At 33.8% G+C, this 13,849-nt stretch overlaps 1 protein-coding gene across 1 annotated transcript; it reads left to right on the top strand.

Moving 5' to 3' along the window:
* The first annotated feature begins 1,106 nt into the window (after positions 1–1,106).
* Positions 1,107–4,274, top strand: LOC131656542 (uncharacterized). The gene is made up of 6 exons (XM_058926241.1): positions 1,107–1,451; positions 1,550–2,038; positions 2,124–2,273; positions 2,349–2,405; positions 2,598–3,031; positions 3,273–4,274. The coding sequence occupies exons 1-6, from the start codon at positions 1,385–1,387 to the stop codon at positions 3,870–3,872; spliced, it is 1,797 nt and encodes a 598-aa protein (XP_058782224.1). The 5' UTR covers positions 1,107–1,384; the 3' UTR covers positions 3,873–4,274.
* The last annotated feature ends 9,575 nt before the right edge of the window (positions 4,275–13,849 follow it).

Here is a 13,849-nt window from a genome sequence, read left to right as displayed (position 1 = left end):
AGGAAGCTGCCTTGTGGATTTTGAAGCAACAAGAAAAAGATTCATCGATTGGATGAAGGGAAAAGAAGAGCACACCGTCATATATGTGGTAGGAATGAGAGGGCAAGGAAAAACCACTCTTGCCAAGAAAGTTTTTAACTGCAAGGATGTAGTCCGCCACTTCGATTAATTTATAGGTCCGGCCCAAGTATTTTGAGGCGTAAGGCGAAATTAATTTATAATATTTTAAAAATAATATGCTTGCAAAGACGTATTGCTTACCGCTTTCCATTATGTATTTATATTCATGCTATTGAAACTTATATATCTTATATTAATTTAGAGTCCCTTTTTCAGCATTTGAGGCCTATTTCAATGGCCCAAGAAAATGAGGCCTGAGGCAACAGCTTCACTCGCCTTGGGTTTGGGCCGGTCCTAGTTGGGGGATATGTTGCTCAAGTATTATAAACTAAAAGGAGGTGATCCTCCAAAATATATTTTTCAAATGGATCGAGGGTTATTGACCGATGAAGTTAGAAACTACTAAAATAAGAAGTATGTTGTTGTGTTTGCTTATGTTTTAGAATGTACATTTTTGTCTTACTATCTCAAGTCACGCTTATTGCTCTAGAGAAGCACCATCAAACAGAACAGTCATATATGGTAAATTGCATAGCAATATATAAAACAATCACTTAACTTCAAAAATAAAAGAATTTCACAAATACAATGACATAACAAAAAGTAAAAGAAAAATACATTAGAAAAAGCCTCAAGGAAAAACTACACTAACTTCAAAATAACATAATGCTATTAGAATCTACTTTTTGTCAAAGAAAAGAAAAAAATGGCAAATCACTGATAGCACTTGCAACTTTTGGATTTATAAAAATGAAAAAAACAAAACAAGTTAGCATCTTCAACTTTTATTTTTATAATAAAAACATAAAGCTCAATGCTACAATACAAAACATAAAGCTGTTGTAAAAAAACAAAAAGCCAACTTCAAAAAGCTTCATGAGGAAGAAAATGAGGTGTAACAAACATGACATATATTACTTTCACTTTTTTCTATGCAATGCACCAGTTGAATATGGAAATAAGATAAATCTTTAAAAAGTGAAAAAGTAGCATGTCACTTTAACCTGTGTAGGATATGATTTGCAAACCATTGCAATTCTAACCAGGAAAAGAAGAGACTCAACTTCAACTTTGCTTTGTCTATAAGCAAAGTATATATATTCCAGTTATTCCCTTCAACAGCAACAAAAAAATTCCAATTCTTATATATCAGGAAGAGCCAAATGAGTAAGATTGTGCATGTTTTCCTTAACTTTGCAGCTTCTTATTATCCATTTGATTCTATTTTCAGCTTCCAAGATCAAGACAAAACTTTGCAATAGAAATGGCATCTCAAGAATCAAGTTTACTCACGGATTTCGATCACGTCAAGGCTGCTGTCACCGAGTTCGGTATGATCCTTAATTTTCTTAACTCAGACATATAGTTTACATTCACATTATGACTTATGATTATGAGGAACTTATGTTTTTGCTATTATTGTCAAAAGCTAGAGGATTTAACCACAGTTACTACCAGCCGCTGCACTTAGCGATACTAAACGGAGACTGGGAATCTACAAAGGCTTTCATTGACAACGATCCAACCGCATTGACAGCAAAGGTTACGATACTTGGCAGGAATGCACTCCATGTTGCAGCTGTAGGAGCTCAGTGGAAACTTGTTGAGAAACTGCTCCAACATATGCCTGCAAATACGGTTGCAGAATTGGATTTAATGGGCTGTACTTGCCTTCACTATGTCGCAATGGGCGAGAGCGTAAACGCTGCCAGGGCACTGGTGGCTAAAAATTCTTCTGTTACACAAGTTACTGATTTTAAAGGATTCACACCATTGATCTATAGTATCACATCTACCAAATGTAAAGAGATGGTTTGGTATCTTGTTTTGAATACGACGGACGAAAGGCCTGGTTGTCCGTTCTCCGGTCCCTCTTCTAGTCATCTTGTTGCTTTGCTTACTGCCGCCGGATTTCACGGTAATCATTATGATGCCTTAATAACCAAGCATATTAAAATCTGTTACTCATATGTTTATATCCTCTTTGAATCTTCTACTTGCAGATATCACCATGTATCTTTTGCAGCACTATCCTAACTTGGCCACTATTTCTGATTCAAATGGAAGCATTATACTAAATGTTCTGTCAAAATTGCCATCACACTTTCAAAGTGGACACAAGCTTGGGTTTTGGAAAAGATGCATTTACCACTGTAAGTACTTTCTGTAGGTATAGTTCTTGTGGTACAATGCTTGATTGAAACTTAGCATTTCTTATACCATATCAGGTGTTCCTGTGGAACTTGAATCTGGAAATGCAATATGGAATGCACTTCAAATTTTTGGTAAGTTTTCCTTGTAGGGAAGCTCATTCCCAGAGATTCTCTATGCGTATCGTTATCTAGTAAACACTGATGCAGACACGATATTGACATGTGTCTGTGTCGGACATTAGACACTCAGTGCTACATAGATCATTTACTTAACTTATGTTTCTTATATTCTTTAAAATTGATGAAATACAATTTCATTTGCAGTTCCTAGCATAAAACTAATTAGAGATACGAAATTGAGAGATGTATATGCTGTGAAATTGGTAGAATTTGTTTCCTCGCAAGCTTCAACCAGGAATGACAATCAATTCTGGCAATCTTTTGTGAGCGCGGACATTATTTTCAGTGCAACATCATCAGGCATAGTTGAGCTTTTAACTATTTGTTTTCGGTTTTTTCCTGATTTGGTTTGGACTCACATTCCGAATGAAGGATACGTGGCTCAAATCGCTATCAAGAATAGGCAAGAAAAAGTTTTTAATCTTCTATGCAAGATGCCAATAATTTGCAAGCTTTTAGTGTTGGCATTAGATGAATCTCAGAACACTACATCACATATGGCAGCAAGGTTTGCTCCTCAAGTAGAGTCAATTTCAGGTGCAGCATTTCAAATGCAAAGAGAATTGCAGTGGTTTAAGGTTTGTTAAATTTATTCTAATCTTATAAATACTATTCCCTCTGGTCTTATTTATAAGAGAAAGTTTACTTTTTAGATTCATTGAATAATTAATGTATCTGATCTGTTATATTGATCAGATACGTTGATTATTTCATAAATCCTCGACTTAACATGAAAAATGATAAAGTAAATGTTTCTCTTGTTTATAGATTTACCTAAACATCTGAGTTATATAGATAACATAGTTACTTATCCAACAGGAAGTAGAGAAATTGGATCACCCTCTCCACAAAGAAGTTAAAAACCAAGATGGTAAAACAGCTTGGCAAGTGTTCAAGCAAGAGCATAAACCATTACTTGAAGAAGGGAAGAATTGGATAAAGGATACATCAAACTCTTGTATGTTAGTAGCAACTCTTATTGCGACAATTGCTTTCGCGGCTGCAATAACAGTACCTGGAGGTAACAACCAGGACAAAGGAATACCAATATTCTTGAAAGATAACACATTCATGGTATTTGTTGTGTCAGATGCATTAGCCTTGTTTTCTTCAATGGCTTCTCTTCTGGTGTTTTTAGCGATCCTAAATGCACGCTTTGCCGAAGAAGATTTTGTCATGGTGTTACCGGAGAGGTTAATATTAGGTTTGGCTTCTTTGTTCATTGCTATAGTGACTACAATGGTAGCATTTGGTGCAGCTCTGTCTATGCTGGTGAAGGATAGAGTTAAATGGGCTCCAATTCCTATTGCTCTTTTGGCTTGTGTTCCAATTGTTCTATTTACAAAGCTTCAACTTTCTTTATTCATAGAAATGATGATATCAACTTATGGATCTCATTTCTCATATATAAAAAAATAAAGGTTGATATTAATTATGATAGGATCACATTAATATTTGTTTAAACCTTTTGATTATTGAGTGAGAAATAATCATATTCAAGTTGCTATGAGAACCTGATTCCAACTTGTTTGTTTTTTTTAGTAGAGTGACAGTATTACTTGGAGAAACCTTTAATCCCCTCAAGCTTTATTAACAGATTGTTGTTCTGCTTTGGCTGGTTATATAGTTCTATGGAAAGTCAATCTTCAATGTAAGTAAAGGCAAAGGATTACACTAATTTGAAATGTTTTAAAAACAGTTTCGAACGGACGGTTGAACCGGATGAACAGAAAATCAGAGTAACCGGTGCACAATGACTAGTTATAATGTTCAATTCAAAAATCTAAATTATATCATGGGCAGGAAATTCATGGTTAGATCATTCATATAATCAATATATCACTATTCATCGTAACCAGATATCATAACTAATTTATATTATACTGGTCAAAAAGGTAAAAATGTATAGGTGTGTTCCTCTTGCTAGGGCAGGGGGACTGAGAAGTCTTAGTAGGTATATTACGTTAGTATGGTGATTAGGGCTTTCTCATGACGGCGACAGCCTGTAAGATGGTGTTTGACGATGTTTTAGGAGTTTTGTTCATGTGAGGTGAGAGGCTCTGTAGATGAATGATGTGCTTAGGTATAAGCCTATGTGGGATGTGATTTGTATGACTTCAAATCTGTCTCCTTCTCCCATTGGGAAGAAGTATTTATAGATGCCTTTTGGGCTTATGCTAGGGATGCAAATAATAGTTTACCCTAGCTTAGCGACAAACAAATGTGGTCATGGGAGGACTTGTTCTCCTTGGATTTTGGGGAGAGTGGTTTCTCTCTTTGATTGAAACTTCGTCAGTTTGTCATTGTGGGTTCACGTCGTCACCCAAGTTTATCGGACGAGTGGACAGTGGAAGCTAGCTCCACACGGCCTCGTTGTCCCTTTCAAGCGACCATATGACTTCTTCGGGAAACCCCTGGCTTTGCAGGGTAGCATGCCCCTCGCCATAGCACCTAGCCTTCCCTCTTTTTCATGGGTTATCCCTTCTTAGGGGTATGATAAAATATAACACTGCATAGTCCCTCAAGCACGATAATTTGGTAAAGGGAAGAGTGGCCAATAAGAGTGCCCACATCCTTAAGAATCTGTTGCATGGATGTATACCAGATGGCGTTTTCTTGATGAGGGCTTACAACGAGTGCCTCAGGCGAAATTCTATATCGAGTTTCTCGAGCGAAACTTTGTGTCAAGTCTCTCGGGCGAGACTTTAGGTTATATTTTGCTCAAAGAAACTCTGAGTCTCTCAGGTGAGACTATACATTGAGTCTTCTTGATAAGACTCGAAGTTTCTCAGGCGAGGCATATAGATGAGTCTGTTTTGTGGGACTCTAAGTCCATCAAGCGAGGTTATACATCGAGCTAGTATGATGAGACTCGAAGTCTCTCAGGAGAGGAGTTTAGATGAGCCTATTCAGTGGGACTCTATGTTGGTGTAAGCCCTAGAGGACAATAGTTTTGGTACTTGTATTGAATTATTTATTAATAATTAAAAGACATTTCTTTATTATGTTTTTTTTCAAAATAATAAAGTACCTAGAATAGTTAGTCAATTTAATGAAATGTTAAGTGTACCTTAATCATGAGACCTCATTAAACACAAGGACACTATTCTTAAATTATTCATAGTCAAGCTTTATTGTGAAGTGGGATAACATTAAAGTATTGAGACTATTATGAAAATAGACTGATGATCACATCTCATAGATCATGGATAAGGAGTTATCAAGTGTTTACATAGGTATGAATATTAGGAGTAATATTTATACTGGATTGACCCGCTATGAGAATACTACATAGAATGTTATGCAAAGTGTCATAAGTTATTCTCATGGTGATAGTGGCGTATACCACCCTTCGACCTGAAACCACTATGGACCCTAGATGTAGAGTCGGGTACTTTATTGCCGATCAAACGTTGTCCTCAACAGGATGACCATAAAGACAGTTGATGGGTACTCTACAAAGCATGTTGAGGGACATGAGTGACCTAGATGGAATTTTCCCATCCTACATAACAGGATAAATGTCTAAGGGCCCAATATTAAACTGGACAAGCGTGGCACAGTCTATACCTTGTGTTCATAATAGACATGAGGGCAAGAGGGTAATTGTACTCACAAACATTACCACAGAAAAGGTTTTTTCAGATTACATGATATTTTCATGACTTGGGTAGCAATGATGTGTTGCTAGATACCACTCACTGTTTATTATGTTAAATGCGTGATTTAATATAATTTTCAACGTCGCGAGAACCTACAAGGTCACACACATAAGGACATATTGATGAGAGATAGAATAAATAAGAAACACCGCAAGGTACGGTGTATTTGAGAGGATTATGAAACACCGTAAGGTACAATGCACTTACGTGAAATATGGAATATCATATATTATTATTATTATTATTATTATTATTATTATTTTATAATAGTTATAAAATATATTTATTATAATAATAGTTATAATAATAGTATTATTATTATTATTATGTGGTGCATTTAAGTTGGGCTTTTTAGCTTGCAGCCCACACAAGTGGTTCTATAAATACAACCCTTTGCATAAGCTTTGTTACTTGATAAAATTAGGTTTGTGAAACCCTGGCCGTATTTCTCTCTCATTCTCTCTCACTCAAAGCCTTCATTCGTAGCAGCTAGCATTGAGAGTGAAGGTTGTCTATTCGTGTGAACTGAGTAAAGACGTTGTTCTTCATCAACGCTCGTGATCAATCCTTCGATTTTTGCATCAAAGTTGTAAATCACCATAAGAGGTCGTTGTTTTATTACTAATCTTACTGATCATGATCATTTGTAAGAATCAACTAAAGAAAAACTTTAATTTCTGCTGCATATTGTATAGCAATTTTCGGGTTTAACATCCATTAATTTAAAGAATGAATTAAATTAAAGAATGAACGATTGGTAATGCAATTTTTCGGGTTTAGAATCCATTAATTTAAAGAATGAACAAACCCTATTGATTTGTGGCAAATCCATCTCCAAGACATGACCTTTTCCTCTTCAACTACTCTTTCTTCCTCTAAATCCTTCCCTTTAAATTTTTTTTTGTTCCTTGCTTTCCAAACCGTCCAAGCTATTGCGGTCCAAATACAAGCCATAAAAGTCTTTGTTACTCATCTTTCTCCAAGCACCTACAAAACTTTCCATATTCGCTACTCTCTCCAGACAGAGGCCAGAGAATAGATTCAACCAATTAAAAACCTTTGTCCAGATGTTCTTCAAGAAAGGACAAGCAATGAATACATGGAGTAAAGACTCCCCCTCTTCACACCCAAAGGGGCATCTATCGTTACCCGTCCTTAGAACTCATATTTTTTGAGATTATCTCTAATTGGCAGCTTGTTTTCCATCACACGCCACAAGAACACTGAGATATTACTAGGAAAGATTTTTTTTCCAGATCAATTTACTGTATGTGAATTCAAAAGACTCATTCCCTTCTAGAAAATTCGCGTACGCATCTTTCATTACAAACCCTTTTGATCCAACCCAATACCAATCCGACCCTTCTACATGCTTTAGGCTATCAACAAACTAATTATCTATAACTCCCCACCAAACTCTATCGAGGGATTCTAGTTCCCTCCACCATATGGATCCTTTATTTATAACATCTCTACAGAATTCCAAGGGATTCCCATATTTATGCAATAAGACTTTAAGCCATAACCCATTATTTTTCAGTTTTTAATCTCCATAGCCATTTCCCTACTAGAACCATATTAAACAATTTCAGGTTTTTAATCCCCAATCCCCCATCACTTATATCCTTACAAATCTTATCCCAACTGATCCAATTAATCTTATGATCTTACTCATTATCACCCTATAAAAATTGTTTGAAGATAGACTCGATACGAGAGATGATACTTGATAGAGCTTTGAAGAAGGAGAGGAAATAGACCGAGAGAGCTGGAAAAATTGATTTTATAAGAATGACCCTTTCGCCGATGAATAAAATTTTTTCGGACCACCTTGACAACCTTTTGTACATGGCCATAATGGTTCCAAAAAGATAATCGTCTAGGATTAGCCTCAATAGGAAGCCCTAAGTAATTAAAAGGCGTTCTGCCCACTCTACTATTCAAACTGTCCACTGCCTCTAGAAGACCTCTTCTCACTTTAATTGAGTCTCACTGTTAGTGTCCTCTTCTCATTTTTCAGTTAGTGTTCTCTTCTAAAACTAAAGATACAAATAGCAGAAATTTAACTCAAAGAGTATGAATCTCACTTTAATTGGTTTGAGGGTCATGGGGTTCCTTGATAGATTGTGGGATTCAACAATTAAATATGCAGGTATCATTGGTTTTCGTGAATACTCTTAGAGCATCCACATTCATGACAATCAATTTGGTGGTATAAATGAGACTCCTTTAATATATTATATTTTTTCATACTTTTCAATTATTTAAGAAACTAAATTATATTTTTCAAATATCATAACACTCATTTAAAATTTTAAAGTGAATCCTATTAATGTTACAATATCCTCCCTGTCACTTAATTATTGGTTAAAAAAGAAAAAAAAATTCAAAACCAACCAAAACACAGTGGTTGAAGAAAACAACAGTGGTATATTAAAAACATTGTAAATATATTTAAATATTAATATTTAATGACATGTGTGGCTTTTCAAATATAAACCATGACCGATAATGGTGCTCTTATACTCATATTAGTCACATTGTTGTCTTTTTGTCTCATCAGAAAAAATACTCACCAAACTCGGATTTTTTTTTTAAATAACTAAATTTTTAAAAAAAATTCTGCATATAATCAAACTTTCAAATTAATTACATAAATGTCTATTTTTTCACTATTTTAACACATTGTTGCCACTTGCATTGGCGAATTGTAAATTGTAGCGGTTTAAAACCCCCGCAAATTTTTTTCTTAAGGCAAGTCGATACTTGCATTGGCGACTACACTTAAAATTTTAATTTTTTAATAAATTTGCGGTGGTTTTTAACCCCCACAATTTACAAAAAAAAAAAATTAAGTGTAGTCACCAATGCAAGTGGAAACTTGCTCTAAAAAATATATTTGCGGGGGTTTTAAACCGCCACAATTTACAATTCGCCAATGCAAGTGACGACAATGTGTTAAAATAGTGAAAAAAATGATCATATGTAATTAGTTTGAAAATTTGGTTATATGCATAATTTTAAAAAAAAACTTGGTTATTTAAAAAAAAAAATCCCCAAACTCACAAGCCTCTCTATTTTATAGATTATAAAATAAAATATCTTAAAAAGTTTTATGAGGACAAGAAAAAGTGACCGAGGGAAAAGAGTATGTTCTCAATCCTATAACAACGAAGTAAGAATAATTTAGGAATAGAAGAAATACTCTTAATTTTTTTTTCTTCTTTATCTCACAATTTGAAAATTTGATTGATAATTCTAAAGTAAAATATGGATTTATGATGACGAGTAATTCGTATTGCTTAATTATAGAATAGAATTTTAATATATAAAAACTTCATTGATGAATAGACGGTTGATCAAATGAAAGAGATATATGGATCAAATAAATCTAAGTGTATTTTTGTTACTTCACCGGTGAGAGATTTAAGGACAAGTTAACATTTTTATTTAATTGTAATATATATATATATATATATATATATATATATATATATATATATATATATATATATATATATATATATATATATATATATATATATATAACATATCATATGAGAATGACATTTTTACGTAAAAAGCATTTGTTTTGATGAAGTTAACATATATTAAAAAGATGAGCAAAAGAACTATGAAGGCATTTGGATCATTTGCAACTTCTATGAATATTAGCTATGTGGTTGATCTTCAAATATTTGGTAAAAGCTAAACTGAAACATTGACATTTAGTGCTCAAAAATACTTCCTTTTTCATACATATGCTGATATGCATTACCCTATCAAGAAATATCATTGCCTTTGTTCCAATCCATTTCTATATATGTTGTTTCACTTTTTTGCTCCAGAGTAACCGGTTACTAGAAACCAAGTAACCGGTTACCTCAACTCTGCAGTGTCACTGTTTCCTTGTTTTTGACATATTTTAGGTGAAGTAACCGGTAACCTCAACCAAGTAACCGGTTACCTGGGCAATATTTTCAAATTTCAGTAGGTAACGTTACATGGTAACCGATTACCTCATTTCAAGTAATCGGTTACCACTGAACCAGTGGGCTTTTTCAGGATGTTTTAAATCCAAACGAAGTTATCTTTCAAACCATTAACCAATGCATTATTCCATCAAAATGCAACCATTCTAAAGGGTGTAGAGTCATCTATAAATATCATGTATATCATATTTCAAAAACTCACCTCTTTCATTACAATTTACCACCTTTTTGATCATATATTTTCATACAAGTGTTTTATACTTGAACTTTCATTGAAACGTTTTTTTGCACATTGTTAGAAAAGTTTCTCATACATACATAAAAACTCGAGCACTATTATATCATTGTAAATTGTCTTTCTTGAAAGAGAAGATCAATCCTAGTGATTGATATATGTTCATCAACATTTCTACTCAAATATATTTTGTTATTATTGACTTGCTATCCAGGATTGTTGGAAGCAAGGGTTATTGATTAGTGAGAGGGTTGTTCTCATAATCAAGTTAGTAAATCCAAGAGGATTGTTCTTGGTGGTTGAAATCTTGTTGTCCAGGATTGTTGAAAACAAGTGAGTCATTAAGGGAGGATTGTTCTCTTAGTGTTCTTAGGGAAAATCCAAGAGGGTTATTCTCGGATTGTGAGGTGAACCAGTATACATCATTGTGTTCTTTACTTTTCCGTATTTATCGCTTTCACAAATCATAACCAGAAAAGAAAGTAACACATTTCTAAACTCTTGCACCAAACTAGAAAAATAAAAACAACTTGTTTCTAAAACCGGATAAATATTCAAAGTCCTAATTCACCCCCCCCCCTTAGGCGCACACTTCGCACTTACAATTGGCATAAGAGAAGATTATATGTAACTTATTCCTAAAAGATCCAGATGGCCTCGCAAATCAAAATCCAGTATTCAGATATGGTGATAGTATCAACAAACCTCCATTGTTTTGGGGTGAATATTTCAACTTCTTGAAAATTCGCATAAAGGCACATTTAGAGTCTCAAGGAAAAGATGTTTGGAAAGCTATTATAGATGGTCCTTACATTCCAATAAGTGTTGTAAATAGTGTTGCCTCCGTATAACCTGAAGAATCATGGGATGAAGATGATGAGAAGAAAGTTCTCAATGATAAGAAGGCCATAAATTTTCTTCAAAGAGCACTTAGTATGGATGAATTCCTTCGTGTCTCGGCATGCACAACGGAAAAGGAAATATGAGAGACATTGGTGGAAACTCATGAAGGAACCACCGAAGTTAAAAGATCTAGATTAAAAACTTTAAGTCAAGACTACGAGTTATTCAAAATGCAGCCCCGAGAATCAATCTTCGACTTGCAGAAAAGATTTGCGCACTTAACAAATCATTTGAGAGCACTCGGTAAGGGTTTTACTAGCTATGAACTTAATCTTAAAATACTTAGATATTTGAATAGGGAATGGAAACCAAAAGTTATGGAGATATCTGAAAAGAAGAATCTATCCAAAATGTCATCCGTAATATTGTTCGAAAAACTCCAAGAGCGTGAAATAGAACTTGGAAGATTGGAGAAGCATGAAATTCAAGTAAAAGATTCAAAAGACATTGCCTTAAAAACGAGAGTCAAACATCATGATAGCAATCAAGAAGAATCCACTAGTGAAGAAGATGATGATTTTATCAAGAAATTGGAAAAATTTCTAAGAAAAAAAAGGAAAAAGGAGATCATTAAAGGGGAAGCACCAATAAGGAAGGTTAAATGCTTTGAATGTGGAGAAAAAAGACATGTCAAAAGTGAATACCCTACTTTTGAAAAGAAGAATAAATACTTCAAGAGAAATAGGGATAAAAAGTCTAAGAAAGCATATATAGCATGGGAAGATAATGAAGTAAGTTCATCTTCTAATTCCAAAAGCAAATAATGTGCAAATCTGGTATTCATGGAATCACACCATTCCGATGATGAAAATGATGAGGTTAGTAATGAATTTTCCATTTATGATAATGATGCACAAGGTGCCATAAATGAACTCTCGAATGAATGAAAAATATTGTATAGAACCATATCAACACAAGAGAAAGAAATCAAATATCTTGAAGAGAAAATCAATACCATGCAAAAAGATTTTGAGATTGAAAAGAAACAATATGTTGATAAAGATAAACAAATTTCATCTCTAGAAGAAAAAGTTAAGACTACGGAAAAAGATTTTGAGGATGAAAAACAAAAAATGATTAGTGGTAAAAAACATAATGTTGTATGCAAAAATTGTGAATCACTTTCTTTTCAAATTGTTCAATTAAAGAGAGTCCTTGAAAGATATGAAAAAGGAAAAATTGGTTTAGAAGGTGTCCTTAGTCAACAAATATATTCTAATGATAAAAGTGGTCTTGGTTATTCAAAGTTCTCAAAACCAAGTTCTGACAAAACTATTTTTGTTAAGGCTAGTGACCAAACATCCCAAGAAAAAGTTAACAAGCCTAAAGTTATTCATCACCATCATAAGAAAATATTTCCTAAAATGAAACCTTATGTTCCTAGATATAGAAGTAATTTTGTTTCTACATGTTTTTATTGTGGTATTATTGGCCATACACCTAATGCTTGCTATGTTAGAAACTTTAGTGTGGCAAGTGGATATTATGTGTGGGTTAAGAAAGGAACTAACTAGATGGACCCAAATCACATTGAGTACTAAATCAAACTTAATTTGTTTTGTAGGTTTGCTTGAGGACCACTTAAAATCTATGGTGCTTTTGATAAGTGGTGGTTCTTGTTAGAACAAGATTGAGAATTTGTGTTCAGAATCTGGTTTTGATGATAACAAGCATATATTTTGTGAGAAACAATTTTACTACTAATGCTTTCATTGAGTGTGCAGATACTATGCTATGAAGCCTTATACGACAACATCATAAATAAATTCAGACAAGCTTCAAGGAATTAAACAAGAAATATCAGATACATGAAGTCTCATTTTAACAAGAAGATCACATGTGTAAATGATCAAAAGTTCTGAACATAAAGCAAGAATTCAACAATGAGTGACAGAAGATCAGAAGTCATCATAGAAGCAAAGGCTTGACATTACAAATAATATTAAGCTTCCTCAGAAGTACAAGCTACATCAACATTCTCAACAAAAGAAGTTTGTGACTCTGTTTTCAAAAGCTTTAAAGAGCAGCATGAATGGCACTAATTAAATCACATGCAAGGAATCACAATACTCAATGCAAAGACAATATTAGGATATCTATTGTCATCCACATCTTGATAAAATAAAGGAAAACACGCTACCAAAAGAAACTGTCTTGAAAGAAGGAAAACAAGGAAGACACGCTACCAAAAGATAAGATTCTCCTTGGAAATAGGTGTGTCATCATTCAGTCTACTGGAAGAATTAAATGCTATGTTAAAATATGGTTCAACGGAAATATTCCAACGGTAATAACAAATTTCTATAAGAAAAACAAAACTATGATAGAAGATTATGAGAATAAGAGTGAGACAGCGCGAGCAAGCAAATAAACATAAGATTAAGCTGCTCCAACAGAGGCAACACACAAAGTGTATGATGAAACGAATATGTTAAAATACATATAATAAGCCTATGAAAATAAAATCAAAAAGAGTGAAAAAGAAAATCCTGCATGTTCTACAATATGATCCAATGGAGTTATAAGAAATTCACAAATACTTGATCAGTCCTTACATTCCTCACATTGAATGACTAGAGAAACTGAACATACTGAGTTGTTGCT

This window comes from Vicia villosa, linkage group LG3, assembly GCF_029867415.1.
Source record: "Vicia villosa cultivar HV-30 ecotype Madison, WI linkage group LG3, Vvil1.0, whole genome shotgun sequence".
NCBI lineage: Eukaryota > Viridiplantae > Streptophyta > Magnoliopsida > Fabales > Fabaceae > Vicia > Vicia villosa.
Note: the sequence above shows the minus strand (reverse complement) of the source record. Positions and strands in the feature narration are given on the sequence as shown.